Below are 24,150 nucleotides of genomic sequence, written 5' to 3'. Positions count from 1 at the left end.
TCTTTGATCACTCATATTTCTTAACAAAAATCGATTTTTTATTTATATCAAAATATCTAAATTCGCTAATAACTTGGCCAATAAGCATTTACTCAAGGAAAAGAGCTCTATCTGTGATCACTCATATTTCTGACCAAAATTCGAATTTTTAAAAACTCAAAATTTCTAAATTCGCTAATAACTTGGCCAATAAGCGTTTAATAAAGAAAAGGAGCTCGATCTGTGATCACTCATATTTCTGACCAAAAATCGATTTTTTATATAAAAACTCAAAATATCTAAATTCGCTAATAACTTGGCCAATAAGCGTTTAATCAATATAAAGAGCTCGATCTGTGATCACTCATATTTCTGACCAAAAATCAATTTTTTTATATAAAAACTCAAAATATCTAAATTCGCTAATAACTTGGCCAATAAGCATTGAATCAATAAAAGGAGCTAGATCTGTGATCACTCATATTTCTTAACAAAAAACTATTTTTTATATAAAAACTCAAAATATCTAAATTCGCTAATAACTTGGCCAATAAGCGTTTAATCATGAAAAAGAGCTCGATTCGATTTGACTTTTTATATAAAACTTAAAATATTTAAATATTTATTTTCCATTCTTGTCTGGGAAGAAGACGGCCAATCGATTATATCACATTTTGATGTTTAATCCAATTTGTTTACTATACTTCTCCATGTTTAAAAAAAAAACTAAAAACAAGTAAGAGTGCTATCTATATTCATGAAAAATCTTATGTACCCTTCACCAAATTATACTTCAAAATTTTAAATATTTTTAGGTAAACAAAATTTAATTTTTTTTCTAGTTGTTTTTTCATTTTTTTTAAAAAAAAATTTTTCGATTATTTTAATTTTTCTTTTTTTTAAATTTTAAAATTTTTTTTTTGTTTTTTAAATTTTTTTTGTGAAAAAAAAATTCGGGTTAAAATTTTTTTTTTCAGATTTTGACCCATTGTAGGTCCAACTTACTATGGTCTTATATACGTCGTTGCAAATGTCGTTGAAATATCTATCATTAGATATCCATATTTATATTAATGTCTATATTAATGTCTTAGAGCTAGTTTCTGGGATAGAGATAATCTACATTCTTCGCTTAAACCTAAATTAAACTAAAAATTGTGTTTCTCACTTATTGTTTATATGCTATATAATCTAGGTTTAACTGAGCATCATTGGTGAGTTAAACCTAAGTATAAAATGCCAAAGCACAAACAGATGGAAAATAAAATAAACAATTCAGCACAGCAGCTCTTTGTTTTTATTTGCTTTATTAACATCAATATAATTTTTAATATACATTTTATATACTTTTATGTCGCTTTTTCTTTTAGAAAGTTAAAATTTACAAAAAAAGTTATGTAACGCGGTTGCTTTTTCTTATAAAATGTATAGAATTGCCATATTTATATGAAAAAATTTGAAGAATAAACATGTGATTTGACTGAAAAGTATGGCAATGCTAACAAAATTAATCCACTAGTGAGAAACACAATCATTGGTTAAATTCCGGCAAAATATGTTTCAGGATTAATATAACAGCGTGTTAAGCTGAGTTTAACTGACAAGTAAGAAACTAGCTCTTAGTAATCCAGATATAGGTCAAAAATCGAGGTTGTCTTGGTTTTTTCCTCATATCTCAGCAATTTGTGGACCGATTTTGCTGATTTTAAATAGCAAAATTATCGAAAGCATGTCTGACAGAATTATTGAAGATTTGGATCCCGAAGATATCTGGGGTCTTCAGAAAATTGATTTCAACAGAAAGACGGACAGACAGACGGACATGGCTTAATCGACTCCGCTATCTATAAGGATCCAGAATATATATACTTTATAGGGTCGGAAATGAAAAATGTAGAAATTACAAACGGAATGACAAACTTATATGTATATACCCTTTCCCTGTTCCATAGTAGGAAACATTTCCATCACATGTATAATAACGATCCAAATAAATCTCCTCGTTTCGTAACTATTAAGTAACTGCAGCCACTTGGTTCTTCTATATTAATTTTTTTTTATCGGAAAGAAACTATTGTGTGGCAATGTTTTAACTACGTCATATGATTCCGACTAAAAGTAGTTTCTTTTCGGGATGTGTAAAGAGGTGGTTTGTGCATATTCCTGTTTCAGTTGCTATTTAAAATCGGCAAAATCGTTCACATAGGATTTAGATATAAGCTAGAATTAAATGAAAGCCATTTCAAAGACCCTTCTAACTACGTATATAACGCCTTAGAATTTCGCCTGACTATCGACAGAAGTACATACTTATATTCCCACGAATATAGCAACTTGCAGGCTTCCATGATACCAAATATTTCAGCCTGAAATACACTACATTATCTCAAGTTCGTCAGAGAATACACCAGTTCCAAATTTACAGCTTATTTTAGAGGAGGAATTTCGATTATTTTTCACGACGAAGCGGATTGAAATTTTGGAAAAAAAATGTTTTGAGTTTATTAGATATAGTGTAGGTCTGCAGAATTTTTTTTGAAAACTATTACGAAGATATTTGGGAAAAACTTTATTTAGTTTTTCCCAAGCTAAAAGCGAAAATTTCAAAATTTAAATTGAAACTAAAAAATCTTTTAAAGTATAAGAGATAACTTAGTGAAATAAACAGCAATTTTTTTAATGTATTGTTTGCTTTGAAACTAAAATTCATTTAATATCTGCCCAATTTAAGAGCATTACAAAGCTTTTCGAACTAAATGTGGTCAACTTTGACACCCTGTATCTCACATTGTAATTTAAAATTGTATCTCACAAATTGGCATTTTATTTTTCTCCGTTAAAAGTATCTTTTTTGTAAATGATTTTTTTTCATTCTAAAATTTCAATAAAACCAACTTCTGTTTTAAATTGTATGCTAAAATGCCACACTTTATTTCTAAACACAAAAAAATATATGTATAAGTATTTTCATTATTTAAATTTTTAAAATTCTTTATGGAACGTTTAGTTTTTGTTTATGTTATTACTATTATTATTAGTTTTCTTATTTATATTTTAAATTTAATAATTGTAGTAGTAGTAGTAGTTGTTGTATTTAATTTCTCATTATTCTTACATACAGGTTTTTTTTTTGGTTTTGGTTTTGCTTTTTTTTATTTTTTATTTATTGTTCTGTTTTTATTCGCACAATGTAAAATTGCGCATACTATTCAAGGGTTTACTGCATAAACCGCACATTTTATTCTTGTAAACGGAATAAATTTCAAAATTAAAAATATTCAACATATCAAATTGTATGGTCGAATGCATTAAAGTATTTTCCACAATTAAAATATTCTGTTCATTGACTTCGATTCTGTAATAGAAAAAAATAAATAAAAATATGTTAAAAATGCAGAAAAATATAAATAAAATATCTATTGAAAACTTTACATTAACAAGAACTTTTCCAGCTGAGCTTTTATAAAAATCTAATTTTATTATAAATTTGGTTAAATGTTCACAGAAAAAAATCAGCTGTTAGTCTATGAAACATTTCCGTTGTACAAAATTGACAACCTGCTGATATTTCGTCGTCCCGAAGTTATCTTCACGTATATCAAAAATGATGTAAGACCATTTTCTGGTGTAAAATTCTTAGATCTATCGATCTGTTCGATCCCCATGTCTCTATTTCTTATGATTTCTGAGATATTCCACCCCTATCGGAAGTAACAAGTGAAATTTGCGAAGTGAAAATTGCTACCGTGATATTCCTTTATACTTTTCATTCGTAACAGCTGCTTATTGTTTACAAAATTCCATCTAAAAATTTGGAATTTTTTCACGTGAAGAAGTTGATGAAATTTTGTATGGAAATTTTGTTTGATAAACCTTTGATAAATTTATAAACTGTTTATGCATATGGGGTGGGGGGGGGGGGGGGGTGTGTGTGTTTCATGACTCTTTATTCGAACAAAATTTACTGGTTTTTGGTTTAATTTAGTATTAAAAAATTCCCGATAATGAAAACTTTTTAATTTCCTGCCGTGAAGTGAAAAAGTCCGGCAAATTAGGAACTCTAGTCATAAATTAAAAAAAAAATATTTCGAAAAAAATTTTAAATTTTATTGGAGCTTCTAAATTTTTACACTAATCGATATAGAATTTCAATTACCACATTAGACAAATATATTGAACTTTTTCGATCCAATATTTTGATATAAATTGTTGAAACTTTAAATTCAATTTCCACAAAAAAATTTTTTTTTTTGAGTTACTTTAATATAACTTTGGGGCGACAATTTAACCAAATGTTTCTGAAATTCCCTATGTTCAGCTTTAAATTCTAAGCATATTCAAATATGTATATAGATTTAATTCCCAACAACTTACCTAAAATCATAATTGTTACTTTCTTCCGGATATTGATATGGTTGATTTCGTACATCCACAATTTTTTCATTCTTATTCAATATGATATTCACCGGTGCCTTGTCATCCGTACTATTCGATGATTTGAATGTAAAGAAATTCTCGCCTATATACACTCGCAAACCGTAATTAGAACTAAGGCTATTTTCGGTGGAGGGCATTAGGAAAACGGCCATTTCCCGCAAAGGACTACAATCGGCCGCCAGAAGAGTTAAACAGTTGTCCGCTTTGGTAACTTTATGATAGTCAGACAAATCAATTAAATAGTCATCGAAACTATTGACCATGCCATTGATAACGGAGCAAGAACCTTTTAAAACACAGATATTTTAAAATTGTATAACGTTTCTTTTTTTTTTAATAATTTATCACAACTACTTACGTTTAACTCCCGAATCATAGGATATTTCATGTGAGGCATCGTATTTGGAATCTAATTTCTGTATAAATGGTATATGATAGATACGACGTCTCACACCATTCACCTCAACTGTCAGCCAGAAATAATCGTTGGGCGCATTTATCGACACATGAATTTCTTTGTTCATATTCAAACGTTCGACTTTTTGGTCGGAGAAGGAGGAAACAAAATGATCCAAACGTGATGACCAGAAATCGTACCATTCAGGCATCTAGATTAGAAAATAAAAGAAATTAATTGAAAAACAAATAAAATGTATGAATAAAAAAATTTTTTGTTGGTGAAAAAAAAAACGGTTTAAAAATATTTTTCCGATTTTGACCCATTCTAGGTCCAAAATACTATGGCGTTGAAAGGTTTTTGAAATATTTATCATTAGATATCCATATTGTCTATATTAAGTGACTTAGTAATCCAGATATAGATAAAAAATCGAGTTAGTTGTTGTTGTAGCAGCCGTGATTGCTGAGTTGACAGCCCTTGGCCGAGTGAACTCGGGTCATTCCGGTGCGTAGAACCGGCTGTCATGGGAATGATCGAGTTAGTCGTGGTATTTTGCTTATATCTTAGCCATTTGTGGCCGATTTTCTCGATTTTAAAAAGCAACCGAACCGGAACTATTGCGGATATATTGATGTATGAATAATTTATATTAAATCTCACTTACATTATCAAATTGCACATCCATATCATATTTAGTTATCGATGTGAAATTTTCGAAATTGCTTCTCTTGCAATATTTCGACGTTGGTATGGGTGAGAATTTCAATACTTCTTTGGGACAAAAGCCGGTATCAGTTAAAGGATTATCGGACAGCAGGAATTCACGGGCATGATCCGAAGGCTGTTTTGTAAATATAACAGAAATTAGTTTTATAATTTTTAAGTATATTTATAAAAATAATTCTGATACTTACCCCTGCTCTACTACTGAATTGTATGCTCGAACCATTTGCCGGGCACTCGTGGTCTGTGGAAGCGTTGCCAAATATCACGGTACCCATGAGTGTATGTGGTCGTTTGGTAAACACCAATGGAGCAAAAGTTACATTCACGCAGGCCTGGAAAGATAATTACAAAAAAGTATTCACATTAAGAAAAATATATATAATTTAAAAACATTAGGCGTAATAAACAAATAGTAAATATTTTTGAGAAAAGATATCATAGTCATATCCTGACAGACAATTTATTTTCAACATGAAATTATAAAGCCTAACTATATAGATGACAACTAGATAGGTAACTGAGAGCCAAAAGGCTATGCCTGTTGTCAAAAACCTAATTCATGAGAATGTATTGCATGTATTTGCTTTATTGTATCACCCGTATGTGTGAAAAGAGAGTAATTATTTTCATTGATATTTCTCCCTCCTTTCATTATATGCATAACTGTTTTTCTTGTTTCTTTTACGAGAATTCGATAGATTTTAATCGATAATTGTGAGCAACTAAGTCAAAAATACTCTAGGCGATTGATTTTTTTTGAACCACCTAATTATACCGGCATAATTTCTCAGTTGTTAAAAAATTCGTTTCAGCAGTGTATTATTAGTTCATCAACTGATTTTGAAGAGCTTTTTCTCGCGAATTTGTTAAATTATACTGTGATAGATCCGTCAGGTCGTGCAGTAAGAATTCGGATAGACTTCCTAATCATATCGGTTATAGTATCATCCTCTTCTTTGTCATGACACCTTCTACAGAAGTCATTCACCTCAAAATATTTCACATGAAATATGTTCCCTTTTCCCATTTTTCGTTCATCAACTTTGTTCACGTGAAAAAATTCCCCATGTTGTGAAATTTTTAGATGAAATTTTGTAAACAATAAACAGCTGTTACGAATAAAATCAACTATTGTGAATGAAAAGTTCAGGGTAATATTACGATAGCAATTTTCCCTTCGAGGGAAATTAATATTTCATGGGAAAACAAATCTCACATGTTTTTCACGATAGGGGTGATTATATGGAAAATGCAATCCCCTTGCTTGCACATCGAATAGTAAACAGTGTTGCGGTTCGACGATTTTCATATTTGGACCATACACATGTTTCTTGCCGTCACACATCAGGCTTTCGATTTTTTATACATTGGTTTTATACAATAGTACAGTGGAGTCGGGATAGAGTGAACTAATTAATGCAAGGCCTGTTCACTTTATCCAATAAATTCACTTTATCGAGACTGAAAAAATAATAAAATTTTATGTCAAAATTGTACATTTCATTATATTTTTATAAAGGAACATGTACTTTTGGCTTTTTGTACTGCTAAATCACGAAATTTGTAAAACTAAGATATTTTCATAATCTTTAGTATTGTTCTCAGCCCAGTCAATGGCTTTTTCAATAATTTGAACAGCTTGAGTTGTTGCTTTGTACCCTTGAAGCCAGCCTGCGCTTGCATTGAAATCTCCTGATCGTGTAACTGCTCGTGTATTTTTTTTTTGATATTGCCTTAGCATTTCTCCATTGACAGGCAAATTTTTACATCGCTGCTTTAAAAGTCAGTTATGGAGTATTTTTTCGACGCTGGGACATTCCGCTTTTCGCAAAGTTTTTCTTTATTTATAGCACTTTTATTGTGGCATAGAATTCCACTTTGTATTTTTTTAATGCCCCATATTGTGGACTTTGCTGCACCAAATTTATTTGCTAGACCTGTAACTCCCACTCCATTGTCCATATCTTTAATTATTTCTAGCTAAACTTTTATAGAAAGATTTTTTTTGGGTTTATATAGCAATAAAAATAGTAGGTTCAAAAAAAGTCAAAAATCTCAGAAAAACCAAAACAGAAATAACGGTGTTGTATAAAAAATTTTTGTAAAAAAATATAGAAACTTAGTTTAAGTGGTATAAAAATACTAATGAGAGTCAAAACTGCAAGTAGACAAAAAATAACAAATAAAAACTTTTGATTTTATTTTTTTTGCAAAAAAAAAACTAAAGTTCACTCTATAGAGGCAGGCGATGTTCACTCTTTAGAGTCTCCAATGTAAAAATTTGTGTGTTCATACTATCCAGTAGTTCATATTAACAAGTGTTCACTCTAACCCGACTCCATTGTAGTTTATTATATTCTATTTCGGGTCCACTATTAATTTCACTAGACTTCTGCGAAAATGAGGCTACAAACTTACGGGTCGATTATGGATGGCAATCGACTTTCAGTTGCGTTATCAATTTCTGGTTGCCAATTTGACAACATAAAATGATAGCATCGTCCGTTAGTTTTAAACTTCACATTGGAACGGCAATTTCTGCAGTTACTAGGGTTTTTAATCTCTACACAATCAATTATGGACTGGACGAACGCATTTGTCTAGGGCCTTTTGAAAGAAAAGTTATTTTCCATCACTGATGTGGAGAATTACATACATACAGTGGTGGTCAAAACATATGCAACCAGCAACAGAGTTTTACAAAAGTTGTTTAAACTAGTTTAAGATGTAAACAAAAATATTCATTTGCTTATAATATTTTTTAATTAATGCTATAAAAATAAGAATATGAAATTTAATTCAGAATTTTTTGCATTGAAAAGAAAAAAAAATTAAAAAAACTACATATGGGTTGATATTTCATTGGCCAAAACATATGCAACTAATTGCTTCTAAAACATTTCTGTCTATAAAACTTAATATTTCGTGGCAAATCCTATATTTTCAATGACGGCCTTACATCGGCAAGGCAGTGAAGCTATAAATTGGCAATAAAATTTTCAGCAATAGCGTTCCACGCATCTACCAATCCTTGAAACATAATATCTGAATTAGTGCAATTTTTGGGGTCGATTTTTTGATTAACGATTTCCCAAATGTTCTCAATGGGACTTAGATCTGGTAATTGTGGTGGCCATTCCATTACCGAAACATTTTCCTGTGCTAACCACGATTTAACAACATGTGAGGAGTGCTTGGGGTCGTTATCGTGCTGAATAACTCATCAAAGAGGCTTATTATCCTCAGAATTTGGAAGCATTACTCTTTCCAAGATGTCTCTATAGATAAATCCATTCATTATTTCATTCATTTAGAGCGATGGGCCAACACCAGCAGCAGAAAAAATGCCCCCATACCATTAGGTTGCATCCTGCATGCTTCACCGACGTTTTCCCTACGCGCAAAAACCGCTTATATCAAAACGTAATCAAAAGAAACGTTTGAAGTTTGCTATGGAGTATTTAAATTGGCAGAAAACAAATGGACGACTGTCCTATTTTGCGACGAATCCGAATTTAATATCATCGGAAGTGATTTCATGTGTTAAGTAAGGCGACCACTTAACACGCGACTTCAAGCATGATACTGCAAAAAGACACTGAAACATGGAGGATGCAACGTAATGGTATGGGGGCAGTTTTTCTGCTGCTGGTGTTGGCCCATCGCTCTAAATTAATGAAATAATGGATGGATTTATCTATAGAGACATCTTGGAAAGAGTAATGCTTCCAAATTCTGAGGATAATAAGCATCTTCGATGAGTTATTCAGCACGATAACGACCCCTAGCACTCTGCACATGTTGTTAAATCGTGGTTAACACAAGTAAGAGTTTCGGTGATGGAATGGCCACCACAATTACCAGATCTAAATCCCATTGAGAACATTTGGGAAAACGTTAATCAAAGAAGCGACCCCGAAAATTGCACTAATTCAGATATTATGTTTCAAGTATTGGTAGATGCTTGGAACGCTATTCCTGCAAATTTTATTGCCAATTTGATAGCTTCACTGCCTTGCCGATGTAAGGCCGTCATTGAAAATATAGGATTTGTCACGAAATATTAAGTTTTATAGACAGAAATGTTTTAGAAGCAATTAGTTGCATATGTTTTGGCCAATGAAATATCAACCCATATGTAGTTTTTTAAATTTTTTTTTCTTTTCAATGCAAAAAATTCTGAATTAAATTTCATATTCTTATTTTTAAAGCATTAATTAAAAAATGTTATAAGCAAATGAATATTTTTGTTTACATCTTAAACTAGTTTAAACAACTTTTGTAAAATTCTGTTGCTGGTTGCATATGTTGTGACCACCACTGTATGTCAAACGTTTAACGAAGGCCTTTAAATCTTCGATCCTAAATAAATAATCTGGACAGGTTCCACTTTGGGTTGTGCATTCTCTCAGATCCTTGAAAACATTAACTTTTGCGAATAATAGAGAATTTAATTAAGTGAAATTGTTTATGTAGGAACAATTGCAGAATAGCAGGATAATATAGCAAATTCTTTATCTTAATCAATAAGTTCGAGACTTTTTGAATTTCTCGCCTCTTAACTGAAAGGGCAACACTGCTCTGTAATTGGACTCCTGTCCATTTATTTTGTGTTTGACAGGCTTTGATAGCAGACTACCGCGAGCCTTGAGGAGAAAATGGAAAAAAGTGAATTTGCTCATTCAGCATTATTTTTTGCGGAAAAAAACAATCACTCAAACCAATGCTAAGCTTGATAAATACTATGGGAACTCTGCACCATCAATTTCAATGGTAAAAAAGTGGTTTAGCACGGAAGATGCCGAACTCTGGATGTGAGAGAGATTGTGGAAGCCATAGGCATCTCACATGGCTCAGTGTTTTAAATTTTCAATGATCACTTGGGTATGAGAAAGCTTTTCGCAAGATGGGTGCCGCGTTTGCACACAATTTGATTGCGTTTGTGCAATCGTCTGACAACTTCGCAGGAGTGTTTGGCGTTCTTCAAAGGCAATATTTTTGAGCCGTTTCGTAACTGTGGACGAAACGTGTATCCACCAGAACACACCAGAGACCACACAGCAGTCAAAACAGTGGGTTTATCTGGGTGAATCGGTATATTTTTATGACCTCGACAAACTTTTTTTTTGGAAGGGATAACAAAATTTAAGAAACTTTGACCAAACTTTATAGAGCTCAAAGTAGATGTTGAAACTTACAATGAATTTTTATCCAAAAACCTGTGTTTCATACAAAAAGTCACGGACTTATAGACCCGCCCTCGTACCCATGTATTTTATGTTGCCGTCTTCGACTACTACAACGTCACTTGTAATAAGGGGGATTGTCTACAAAAGCTATTTAAATAATGGTGTCTGTGATTATTGGACACTAGGCATTAGTAGAGTTGCACTTCGTCTGGATACTATAAGGACAGCTCCTTTGATTGACAATATTTGTTGGTCTTTTGGATTTATATTTATAGTATCTTTGTCCATGGGGTTTTGCGCTCTCAAATGGGCACAAACATGATTTATGGAGAAGGAAAGCGGAATTAAAACCTTTTTTGTTCTTAGTATATTACGAAGCTATCTAACTGTCTAACCTAACTGTCCGCTAATCGATGTATTAAAGGTCAAAGGTCACACAAATAAATTCAACATCACGCTTATTTTAAAATGTTATTATTGATTACTGTCCCCAATGTAATTGATTTCCTATTTAATTGAGTTGTCTAGAGGAATGTAATTAATTTCCCTCATTTACTTGCAAAACACAAACATAATTGTGTACATAACTCATGCTTAAATGATATTTATTTGCTGATGTTTTTTTTCATAGCTACAAAGGATACAACACGTACAGCCTAATATCCTTAAGAATCCTTATAAATACCTATAAACCCCAACATATTCTTGGGTTAGTACACGCACGCACACTTATATTATGGCAACATAATTTTAAACATTAAACTATCACAACAGCAACAACAGCCATAAGGATATAATAACGAAAGGACATTTATATTGTGACAAGTGCATAAACTTTACAAGACAACACAGAAATGAAAGAAATGATAGAAGGTGGCGGTAGCCTGCCTGGCAGGAAGGGAGGCGGAAATAAGAGACATAACAACAACGATATTTACAAATATACAAGGAAAACAAGACTATTGCCACGACTGCCAGCCAGTCAGCCACTACAGACAATTTTCCATACACACGCCAACAAACAATACAATTTACACATAATCACCATGGCAGTATTAAGGACATATACAATAGTTTCGTTTGTGTTGTGTGTTTGTAAGAGTTTGGACCCAACCCAGCAGTTCTAGGAGACAGTACCGAACTAGTAATTTTACCCATCATTTAAGGTGGGAGCTAGTTACTTTAATAGCCACGTGACTAGTCATTTTAACATGAGCAGGGGGTCAATTGTCTCTTTTTGATTACAATGGGTCTGTCTAATAGCTGGTCCAAAGTAGGCAACGCATTGGCTTCACATACTGGTTACATAGCGTCAGTTATCTTACTAGCTTTGTAACTGGTTACTTGATCAGCTACTAGACTAGCTATTTTAACACGTGCATGTCCTAAGCAGCGGATCAATTGACCCTTTTGATTACAATCACTATCTGATAGCTGATCGAAAGTAGTCAACGCTTCTGGTGGATAAAATAAAGTGCAGTACAAAAAAAGTTTGAAGTTACTTTTTTACAAAGAGACATTAAACTAACTATTGACTTCATACTTAAGCAAAATAAAAATAAACTGTATGAGAATTATATCAACATAATTAATATAAAACCAGTTTGTACGAATTACTCACAAAACGTTTAAAGTGACTACACTCCAGATTACTTAGAGACACTTAAGTGTCAATTGTCTTCATGCTAGATTACTTGGGATGTATAAAGTAACTTGAGATGTAACCAAATAACCAAAATATATAAATTGGAGTCAGTCACATTTGTCACAATTACTGTCTTTAAGGGATACATTGACTACTTGCTTAACTGCTGGGAACAGTTATTGCTAAGTGTCCCGAACTAGTGATTTGCGCCTAAATGGGGTCACCACTGGTTACAGAATTAGCGAACTGGTAACTGGATAGTAGGGTATTGAAATTATTCGATTTTTCTCTTGTTCGAATAAAACGAATAAGAGATTTTAATTTGATCGAATAATTCGATCACACGTTTAAAATTAATCGAATTATTCGAATAATTTAATTTTTTTTTAAAAAAGTAAAGAATGATGTTTTGATGTCGGTTTTTTAGTATTTTATTGTTAAAGAAAAACAAAAAATAATGTTAAAGTTAACAATTCAAGTATTGATAATGTTAAAAAACATACGAAAACAAAGTCCATCATTAAATTTTCAACAGAAATATTCTGATCAGATTAACTTCCGAACAATCTACAAAACAACTGACTAGCAAACCCTTTAGTTTCCGTTTTGGAGCTATGCTTTTGAGCTAGTTGAACATGATCCTGTACCCCGTTTCTGTAACTTGTGAGAAGTTTTCGCATCGAAAAAAATTAAAAATTCTAGTAGTCATTCAGGTACTGTACCTCGTTTCTGTATTGTATGTGAGAAACTTTTCATTCGAAACATTTATAAACTTCCTGTTAAACACAGGGCGAGTATTAGTAAATCGATAACTGTGTCTGTACTTTTAATGCATTCAGTTTAAACATTACCTAAGTTATCCTGTTAAAAACTGAATAACTACAAGAATTTTTAAATTTTTTTCGATGCGAAAACTTCTCAAAACTTACAGAAATGGGGTACTGAATTCAAATACAATATAAACGTATTAACTTTTGTTTCGGGTTTTAAATTGAGTAACTAATTCTTTAGTAAATGAATTATTCACTTTTTCTAAATTATTTATAACAAATTGTATTATCCATCAAGATATATCAACGTTGCCGAATCTTTGCTTAATAAAGTGGTCTTGGGGAATTACACCATTAAAGGAAATCTGTCCAAAGTTTGATATCATTGTCAGTGAACGTGGCTAATTTGAAGTCAGACTGTGCATGATTTATTACCATGTTAGACAAAGATGTTTAAGATCATGACCGTCATTTATTTCAATGTAATCATAATATTAATAGGCAAGTCGATTTCTTTAGACCCCTTTTACGCTCACATTATACATTCAATTTGGACAAGAAATATACTATTTTAAAGGGATTTATTCACAGAAGTGCAGTTTTTTAGGAGTTATAAGCGTTTAAAGATGTTACTAACACATATGCAAAAACGTGTACATGTGAATCTTAAGCTAAAAAGTAAACAAAGCAATGCGTGTTTGTCCAATTTGTTATTGTAAATAAATAAGAGAAACAATTAAACAGTTTGATTTCGCTCTGTTTTAAGTGAGAGTTGTTATAGAAAACAAAGAAGAAGACTTTAGTAATTTAAAGTCAAAAAAATATATGTATTTTGAAGGTGTTTTTTTTATTTTCTAACTCCCATATGCATAAACAATTTTTAAATTTATCAAAGGTTTATAAAACTAAATTTCCATTCAAAATTTGTTTTATAAACCTTTGACAAATTTAAAAACTGTTTATGCATATGGGGGTAAATATGTAATTGTACCTACATAAGTAAATATGTAGTTATTTTATAATATGTGCAGAACTATAATTGTGACGGTTTTCAAACTTCATACGAATCAATTACTTATCACTGCATGAAGTTTAATCAAAAATGGGACGGGTCGGAAAAATGGTGAGCCGACTTTCATACAAAGTAAATTGTTATTTCTAAATATTTTGAGAAATATAATTGTAAGATTCTTCAAACTTAGTCTAAATGGTTCTTTTATAATTTTGCATAGTTTCGCTGGAATTGTTCGGGATTGGAATAGTGGGCGTGGCACACCCTATACAAAGTATATAATAAATTTCGAATATCTGTAGAACTATAATTTAGTGTTTAAACTTATAGAGAAATAATTACTTATTACTGTGCGGAGTTTAGCTGAATATAGACGGAATTAGATTAGAGGGCATAGCACACAAAAAAGAGGTGAGTCACCACCCATACAAAGTAATAATTGCAAGGTTCTTCAAACTTTGTCCGCATAGCTCTCTTACCATTTTACACAGATTGGCTGAATATGGTAGGGATTGCATTAGTGGTTGTGGCACAAACTGAATAATTAATTTTGAATATCTGGAGAACTATAATTCTAAAAGAATTTAAACTCTGTATCAATCAATTTACATATTACCATTCTACGGAGGTTAGATAAAAACGAATTTATTTCTGTTCCATGTTCGAAGTTTAGCTAAGCATGATCGGCTTAGTAGGAATGACCCCTCCCTTATAAAAGAAAGTTAAAGTAAAATGGGTGGGATCAGAGCAGTGGAGTGGTATTTCCCATACAAAATTAGTTAGTTATTTTCCAATATCAAGTGAACTGTAATTGAGAGATTCTCAAATTTTGTATGTGTTATTTTCGTATTTCCATTCATATTTTTTTTTACTTTTACTAGGGGAGGGGTAGCGAAGTACACCGGGTTATGCTAATCATTATAAATATTCATCCTCAATATCACTTTCGACGACTGTTTCAAAATCACATTCTCCATCACATTCAACTCCACTTTAATCTAAGTTAATATTTTGATTATTAATTGCGATTCTTCTAATATTTCGCCAGCTAAATAACAAAAATTTTATTCCGTACCTTTCATTTTCATAAAAATGCTTAAAGATTTGTTTTTAGATTTGTAACTTCTTGCAGTAATATTTGTAGAAGGAGCTAGCGGAACACTCATCGACAGTGATCAAAAGTCCCTTTGTCTTTAGTTATTTATCGAATTTCAGAAACAATACAATTTTTGTGAGTCGTTATTAATTATTTAAATTTGAAATTATGAAAAATTTTAAGCAATTTAATAAATTTAAATATATATGAACATTTATTTGATTATTCCACATAAAATTGTTCGATTTATTCGTTATTCGAAAATAGCCATTTTTAAATTGTTCGAATAATTATTCGTAAGAAATTATTCGATTAATCGAACAATCATTAGTCGAATGAATACCCTACTGGACTTAAACAAATTAAACTACCCATTACAAAAGAATACTTAGTGGCAATTGACTATTCAATAGACTACTTTTGATGGGTAAAATAACTACTTTCTAAAGTACAGTACAAATAAAATTTAAGGTGACTACTGTTTTGATTACTTAGAGACACTTAAGTGACAATTGTGTATACGATACTACGTATAAAGTAACTTATGTATAAAGTAACTAATGGACCTATCACTTCTTTACAGAGAGCACATACAGTTAGCCTAGTAATTAGAGAAAATTACTATCTAAAAGGAAACTGCTGGGAAAGAAACAACTTCAGATATACGAGTATGTGTATTTGTGTATTTACGCCTACAAAAACTATGTATGAATGAATAAATGAATGGAATATAATATGAATGAATGAGTATATATGTATGTATTATATGGATAAAGAACTGAAGGACATAACATCACCCTTACTACCACTAACAATACTATAACCACCACCATCAACTACTAAAAAAATGCCTTTAAATGCAACGGTAGTGATATTAAGTATGTGGAGAGTTTCATATAAGGAAGACAAGTTTTCAAAATTCCACAAATGTATTGTTACGTTTTTAGTTTTTAAAAACGTGGGTTTATTTCCTTTAAATAAACTGGATACTTTTGATTGCAAACAAAAGTTATTTAGTAGTTTAAAATTGTAACAACTGTTTATTTATTCAAATGTACAAGAACAACAGAATTAAATAGTCACTCAGTGTTTTTATACACGTTTATAAATTCGCAGAAATACAGACACACTTTATAATGTTCAAGACAGTTGATGTTAACTCTAACAGCGCTTATAAAAAACTCACTGAAGACTGCAACCACTGCCACTATTAATACACACGCCATCTTTCGTGAACCTTCTACCATACCTTGCCATACTTTCAAACAATGCTATCAACCGCATGCTATCAACATTGTTGATAAGTAGAAGCAAGCAAGGTTTGGTAATGCAAGGTGGGGTAATGATCCCACCTGTGCCACTACGAGGATGATATGTCACGTCGTATCTACTTCGGTTACAACGAATACGACTAAGCAACTTGGTAGCGATGATCACCGGTCACTGCGCTTTCGGTACTTATGCCGCAAGACTTGGGTTACCTTATCATGACTTCAGTAGATGTTGTCAGAACGAGGAAGAGGAAGAAACCATCCTACACTACTTTTGTAACTGCCCGGCACTGGGTGATCTACATGCTAGGCTCTTAGGTGAGAGATTCTTCTGTACCCTCTCCGAGATATCTGTGATGGAACTAGGATGTATAGAAGCCTTTATCAGGGAAAGCGGATGGTTGACAATACCGGTCATGCAAACTTTACCTCTTAGGGACCCAGCAACCATCCTATGATGGTCTGCGTTTTTCGAATTCTTTGAATTCTTAACCCCTCTCCTCTCTTTCTCTACACTCTACTCTGGCTAACTTCACTATAACTCAACCTATAGATTTCCCCTTTTTCTTTAACTTTAACTTCTATTTCCCTTTTTCTTCTTTTCTGTTTTCATTCTCCATTCAAGTATCACAAAGGGAACGTTTATTGGACCCAAGTGAGCTGAACGAAATTAAGGTTTTGGACGGCTGCCTGATTACCATACCATGACCTTTTCCCATCTCTCTGGCAACATATGGATTCGGAGCTAAAAGAACGAATCAAGCCAATTTCGAATACCCTGTTCCGAAGTGAGAGAGCGTTCTATATCGATCGAAACAAATAGTAGTCGCACGGGGCACAGTCTGTACTATAAAGCGGATGAGGCAAAACTTCCGAATCACTTCATTCTAAATTCTTTATAACAGGTATTGCAACATGTGCCCGAGCGTTGTCATAATGGAATATTACAGTTTCATGTCTGGCCGCATATTCTGTACCGAAATTTGGTACAGGTTTCCTGTGAGGGTCTGTCCAGATTTTAACAGCTCATAATAGATAGGATCGTTTTACTCCCACCAAATACATACATGGATATTTGGCTTTGGTGTCGATTCGGCTGGTTGGTCGGGCTTCACATACAATCTCTTACTCTTCGGTTTATTGTAATGGATGCATTTTTCATCGCAATTAATGATTCGGTGCAAAAATTATTTTCTTTCATAACATTCAAGCATCATTTCGGACATACAAAATCGTCTTTCAAGATCTCTCGGCTTCAATTCGTATGCTACCGAATTTATAAGCTTTTGGAGGAATCCTGCTGCTCGCAAACGTTTTATAATTGCTGCTTGAGTAGCTCCCAATGATTTTTGCAAGCTCTTGTTGAGTTTTACAACAATCTTCATGGAGTAATGCCTCCAATTCTTGGTCATCAAACTTTTTTTGGCTGGACGGGGCGATCTTTGTCTTCCGTTTCAAAATCACCACTTCTGAACCGAACAAACCATATTTCGCAAGTTGAAACCGATAGAAAACATTCAGCATTAGCTTCGGTGAGCTTCAGCGGCACATTTTTTCAAATTAAAGAAGTAATAGCGATAGAGTTTAAGAAATTCCAAAAAATTACTCCCCAGAAGGATATCAATAATTTAAAATTGAAAATTAGTTTTCCAACTGTTAGCCGCAGGGCAAATTGTATCGAGAACTGTTCGTTTACATTTTGCCAAAGAACATTTAAACTGGTTGTGACAGAAATGGAATACTGTTCTCTTTTCGGATGATTTAAGATGCAGTAATGGGAGGGAATGAGACTGGACCCCCAGATATTACGGCGTGGGGCTGTTTTTCAGGCCAAGGTATGGGCCCTCCAATTCACATCATAAACGATAATATGACTGGATTCGGATACATATAATTTTTAAACGATGTTATGTATCCAAACGCTGAGGAAAATAAACCCCTACTTTGGAGATTACAGCACGACAATGATCCCAAAAAACCTTTGGACTTTGACCTTTTAGTTAAATATTTGGACAAGTTTCCATTGTATTGTCCCTGCGATATGAAACTCCCCACACAAAAGAAATAGTTTTACTCAAACTCATAGACACACGATTAAAGTTCCTAGTGGTCTAGATACGAAAACAGTTGTTGGAAACTTGTCGTTAAATATACATGTGTTTTTTTGTTATTTACAAATAGTTTGATTTGGTTCTTTAAAAGAAAATAAGTCAATATCCGTCCGTAACTCTGCTGCTAACATCACAATTCACCCCCATCAAACCACCAAAACGTTTGATCAATATATAAAAATAAAAAATAAATAAATAAAACAAATCAATCAATCAAAGTAACAAGTGCATACAAATCAAAATCCATGACAAATTCTTTTAAAAAATAAATTAAAATTTGATAAAATAATCGAAATAAATAAATTCAAATTGCAGAGAAAGTCTTCAAATAAGATTTGGATTTAAATTAAAACACTGAATTAAAAAGATTTAAATAATTGTTGTTAAAAAAATGTCCTCCTCGGTAAGTGTTTTAAAAGTATTAAGAAGTTTTAAATGGATGTATTATAAAGTTTCTTAACCTTAAAGATCGAATCAAAGCGAGTACAATATCGCAAATATTTGGAAAGAGCTGGTGTTATAGATGCCCTAAGCAAGGCTTTAATTAAACTTTATGAAGAACAAAATAAACCAGATGATGCCATACGTTTTGTAAGAAAATTTATGTGCGAAAATTGTCCCGATGATACCCAGTTTGATGCCATGAAAAATGATTTAGAGGCGGCCTTAAAGAAAATCTCAATATTGGAACAAGATCTAGAAAGATGTAAAGCTTTAATGTAAGTATTCCTAAACAAAAAATATAGCGTTCTTTAAAAAAAATGATTATATTTGTTCTCTTGCAGCAAGAAAACTCCCGAAGAAGTGGCTGAATTATTGGAAACTGGTTTCAAATCTCTTAGCGAAGACGAAGAACATTCCGGATCTCTTTTGCGCAAATATTTAACTCTTGAGCTCTTAAATGAATATAAATCAATTTTCACCTCCGCCCCCGTAGAAGCCTCTTTATTGGACTGCGTTCAGTCCGGTTTTGAACATCATGATTCTTCGTGTGGTGTTTATGCTGCCGATCCCGAATCCTATGATGTTTTTAATAAACTTTTTGATCCTGTCATACGGGACTATCATGGCCAGCTGGACAATGAAAAAGAACAATTACAGCCCGATACCGATTTTGGCAATTTGGATGATATAGAAAATCTTGATCCCGAAAAGAAATATATACGTTCTACACGCATACGCATTGCCCGTAATATTGAGGGATTTCCTTATTTTTCGAAACTCTCTGAGAAACAATTCAATGAGGTGGAGGAAAAAGTTAAAGCTGCTGTGGAATCATTTGATGGTGAATTGGCCGGTGCTTATTTTAGCATGAAAGATATGAGTGCTGAGACACAAACGGAAATGGTTAAACGTCATATTTTGTTTAAGAAGGGTGATGAGTATCTACAGGATGCTGGTTGTTATCGCTTTTGGCCTATAGGTCGTGGTATCTTTCATAATCCGGCCGAGACATTTTTGGTGTGGGTGAATGAGGAGGATCATTTGAGGATAATTTCAATGGCAAAGTGTGGTGATTTGGGTAAGTTTTTAGGAAAATTAATTTCTTTCGTATAAATTAGACTTATTCACCTTGTTCTGTAAACCGAATCTGAGTAACTTAACATAACAATCTTTTTATATTTCAAAAATAGCTCCTCTATTTTTTACATCAGAATTTTCTCATAGTTATTTTTGATTTCCCCCCCCATTTCAGGTGATGTCTACAGTCGTATGGTTAAGGCTTTACAAGAACTCGAAAAGAATCTCACCTTTGGCCGCCATCCCCGCTATGGCAATCTAACTGCTTGTCCCACTAACTTGGGCACCACCCTAAGAGCCTCAGTTCACATACGCCTACCACTTTTGGCGCGAGACACCGAACGCTTAAAGACTTTGGCCAAAGACTTGAATTTACAAATACGTGGCACGGGTGGTGAACATACCGCTATAGAGGATGGTATTATGGACATATCGAATTGTAAACGTTTGGGTCTTACCGAATATGAGCTTGTCAAGTCGTTGCAAGAAGGCATTATCACGCTAATCAAAGCAGAAGAGGAATTAGAAACCAAGAATTGAAGAGGAAGAGGAGAACCAAAATGTCAAATTAAATGAATGAATTTATGGTATTGTTTTTATTAGTTCATCTTTTATTTGTTTTTCGAGAAAGCGAAAATTTAGAAATATAATCGAAATGTTTTGTGTATTAAAAACTGAAATCATGTTCAATCATGGAAATGTTTTGAAAAATGCTGGCTCGTGTCTTTTGTTTGAGATTAAAGGAAAAGGCTTCTTTTAGAACAAACATATAAAATGGCCATGATTTGATGAGAAAAGAATTTGCAATTGCTGTGGCGTCTTTTGTTTATTACAATATTTAAAAAGAATATTTTTGCATCAAACATCGATACGTTACGGCCCAACGATTTAATGGAGTTTTTCAAAACAGAGGAATAATTCAAATTCTGGTATGTTTAATAGAATAATGATTGGTTATATCTTCCCCTTAATAAAACAATAGTGTATAATTATACCCTTCACCTTCGTGAATATACACATCTGCTCAAAATAATAGATACACCTAATTGAAAAAATTTAAATGGCGGTAACATTGAAAATTTCCTCGCAAGCGTTAAGAATACATCATATTATTAAAATTTCTATCTGGCAATGTCATGTCAGTCAAAAATCTGGCAACTATTTGCTTTCATGTTGATTTTTAAAAACGAATTTATTTGAATTACAAAAAATTATTTGCTCATAAAAATAGATACACATCAGTAATTTGTAATTTGTTTATATACAATTTTTTTTTGTGCAATTTTTTGTTCCTATTTACGTGAAACAGTAAGTATAATTTAAATTTTAGCAACAATTTTATAAAAAATAGGACTCTTTTGAAGAAAATGGGACGAAATCATCATTGTACCGAAGATGAGAAAAAAATTGTTCAAACGATGAGAAATCAAGGAAAATCATTACGGGAAATAGCAAAGAGCATAGGAAGATCTTTACATTTTGTCCAAAATGCTTTATCTAAAAAACAAAAAAGAGAAACTCGCTGTAGACCAAAGAAAACCAGTCCAGAAACAGATAGGCGGATCGTCCTTATGGTTAAAAAAGACCCTTTCATATCATCGAAAGCTATTTCTGCGGAGCTATGTAACGAAATCAGTCCACAAACAGTTCGTCGTCGTCTTTTACAAGCTAAATTGCCGGGAAGAATTGCCAGAAAAGTGCCACTAATGCGCCAAAAAAATATCAAGACAAGATTAGAATTTGCTAAAGAGCACTTACAATGGTCCGGGTGTGAAGGCGAAAAAAAATGGAGAAATATTTTATGGAGCGACGAAACAAAAATAAATTTGTTTGGAAACGACTGCCAAAGAAATGTACGCCGACCAAAAGGAAAAGAATTCCACGTTAAATTTACAAAAAAGACGGTAAAACATGGCGGGGGAAACATAATGGTTTGGGGTTGCTTTTCATGGAATGGTGTTGGTCCGATATTCCGAATAGAAGATACCATGAATGCTAGTGGGTATAGAGACATATTGGAAAACGTAATGCTTCCATATGCATCCGAAAATATGCCATTAATATGGACATTCCAGCAGGACAACGACCCAAAACATAGTTCAAGATTAGTTAAAAACTGGTTCTTGGAGAATAACGTACCTGTTTTAAGCTGGCCCAGCCAAACCCCAGCCAAACCCCTGATTTAAACCCAATAGAAAACTTGTGGAGTGAATTAAAGATAAGGCTTTCGAAGGAAGTTTTCAAAAATAAAGACGATTTATGGGAGAAAACGCAAAAAATATGGTACGAGATTCCATTGGAGAAGTGTCAGAACTTGATATCCAGTATGCCCAGAAGAGTGGAGAAAGTTTTACAAAACAAAGGTGGATATACTGGATACTAGCTTTACTTTAATAATAAACTAATTTTTTTAAGATAAAATTTATTAGCTTTTGTTTAATAAGAATTTTAAAAAATGTATCTATTATTATGAGCACCAAATTTTTCGAAATTTAAGAAATTTAATTTACTTTATAATATTTATTATTAATTATGAAATATTTTGTTTTTGTTTTTTACTCTCCTTTTAACTATAAATAAAAATCGACTGAATTTTTTTTATAATTTTACAATATACCATTATTTTTTTTCGTTTTTAAAAAATAAATTTTGGTGTATCTATTATTTTGAGCAGATGTGTACATATAAGTTTGTCATTCCGTTTGTAATTTCCACAACATAATTTTCCGACCCTATAAAGTATATATATTCTGGATCCTTATAGATAGCCGAGTCGATTAAGCAAAGTCCGTCTGTCTGTTGAAATCAATTTTCTGAAGACCCCAGATATCTTCGGGATCCAAATATTCAATAATTCTGTCAGACATGATTTCGAGAAGTTTCCTATTTAAAATTAGCAAAATCGGTCCACAAATGGCTGAGATATGAGGAAAAAACCAGGACACCCTCGATTTTTGACCTATTATTGACCTATATCTGGATTACTAAGTCAATAAGACAATATGGATATCTAATGATAGATATTTCAAAGACGTTTTTAACCCGATTTTTTTTTCCCCAAAAAATTTTTTTAAATTAAAATTTTTTTTTTTAAATTTAAAAATTTAAATTTAAAAAATTTTAAAATTACAATACGGAAAAAAAATTTACAAAAAATTAAAAAAATAAATTTTGTTTACGTAAAAATATTTAAAATTTGTATTTTGAAGTATAATTTGCTGAAGGGTATGTAAGATTTTTTTGCCATTTCGAAATAATTGAGTTTAAAGACATCTAGAACAAAAGTAATTTTTCAATTGATCTTTTGACCCACTTTGTGGATTTTTTTGCCATTTCGAAATAATTGAGTTTAAAGACATCTAGAACAAAAGTAATTTTTCAATTGATCTTTTGACCCACTTTGTGGAGGGCAGAAATTCACCAAATTTTGACCACATATAGAATCAGTTAAAAATAATGGTGTATATGCTTATACACTATTGTTTTATTGAGGGGACGATATGTAACAAGTTGAATGTCTATTTTCAAAACTAAAATTATTCAGATTGCCTCTTGAGTTTGATATTCGCAGTAAAGGAAATTTTTGGAAAAATATTCGAAATTATTTCTTGATATATTTGAAATATTTTTAGAAAAAACTATAGTGCTACATTCGGCTTTGCCGAATCTTATATAACTTTCACCAAAGTGAAGAAAAATATTGGAAAAAAAATTTTATTGAAAACAAATTTTTTTGTTAAAAAACAATTTTTGGAGAAAAAAAAAAACAAATCGTGGTCATTTGTGGCATGATTTTCCTGATTTCAAATAGCAACCGAACCAGGACTATACTCGAAATATTGATGTATCAATCATATTTTAAAGTTATTTGGAGCTTCTTCGCAAAGTTACTTTCAACAGACAGACGGATATATCGAATCCGATATCTATAACGATCTAGAATATACGTACATATATACTTTATAGGGTCGCAAATGAAAAATGTGGAAACGG

The 24,150-nt window shown here is 32.2% G+C and overlaps 2 protein-coding genes across 2 annotated transcripts in view; one reads left to right on the top strand and one right to left on the bottom strand.

Moving 5' to 3' along the window:
- Positions 1-2,874: 2,874 nt before the first annotated feature.
- The window catches only part of cv-d (crossveinless d), a 38,358-nt gene continuing 17,082 nt past the window's right edge, over positions 2,875-24,150 (bottom strand). The window contains exons 14-18 of the mRNA XM_065506565.1: positions 5,731-5,874; positions 5,481-5,657; positions 4,775-5,024; positions 4,354-4,702; positions 2,875-3,334 (exon numbers count right to left, since the gene is read on the bottom strand). Coding sequence (XP_065362637.1) covers positions 3,157-3,334; positions 4,354-4,702; positions 4,775-5,024; positions 5,481-5,657; positions 5,731-5,874 — 1,098 coding nt within the window. The 3' untranslated portion in view covers positions 2,875-3,156. The remainder of the gene's footprint in view (positions 3,335-4,353; positions 4,703-4,774; positions 5,025-5,480; positions 5,658-5,730; positions 5,875-24,150) is intronic.
- On the top strand, positions 18,837-20,837 carry LOC135948873 (arginine kinase). The gene is made up of 4 exons (XM_065498324.1): positions 18,837-19,039; positions 19,105-19,355; positions 19,422-20,158; positions 20,333-20,837. Exons 1-4 carry the CDS (start codon positions 19,028-19,030, stop codon positions 20,695-20,697), a joined length of 1,365 nt encoding a protein of 454 aa, XP_065354396.1. The 5' UTR covers positions 18,837-19,027; the 3' UTR covers positions 20,698-20,837.

Source organism: Calliphora vicina, chromosome 1 (assembly GCF_958450345.1).
Source record: "Calliphora vicina chromosome 1, idCalVici1.1, whole genome shotgun sequence".
NCBI lineage: Eukaryota > Metazoa > Arthropoda > Insecta > Diptera > Calliphoridae > Calliphora > Calliphora vicina.
The sequence above is the reverse complement of the archived record's forward strand: the minus strand, read 5'-3'. Positions and strand labels throughout refer to the sequence as shown.

Excerpts from the sequence above, each read along its gene's own strand:
- LOC135948873 (XM_065498324.1), top strand. Across the intron at positions 19,356-19,421 it reads GAAAGATGTAAAGCTTTAAT|CAAGAAAACTCCCGAAGAAG; the intron begins GTAAGTATTCCT and ends GTTCTCTTGCAG. Across the intron at positions 20,159-20,332 it reads GGCAAAGTGTGGTGATTTGG|GTGATGTCTACAGTCGTATG; the intron begins GTAAGTTTTTAG and ends CCCCCATTTCAG.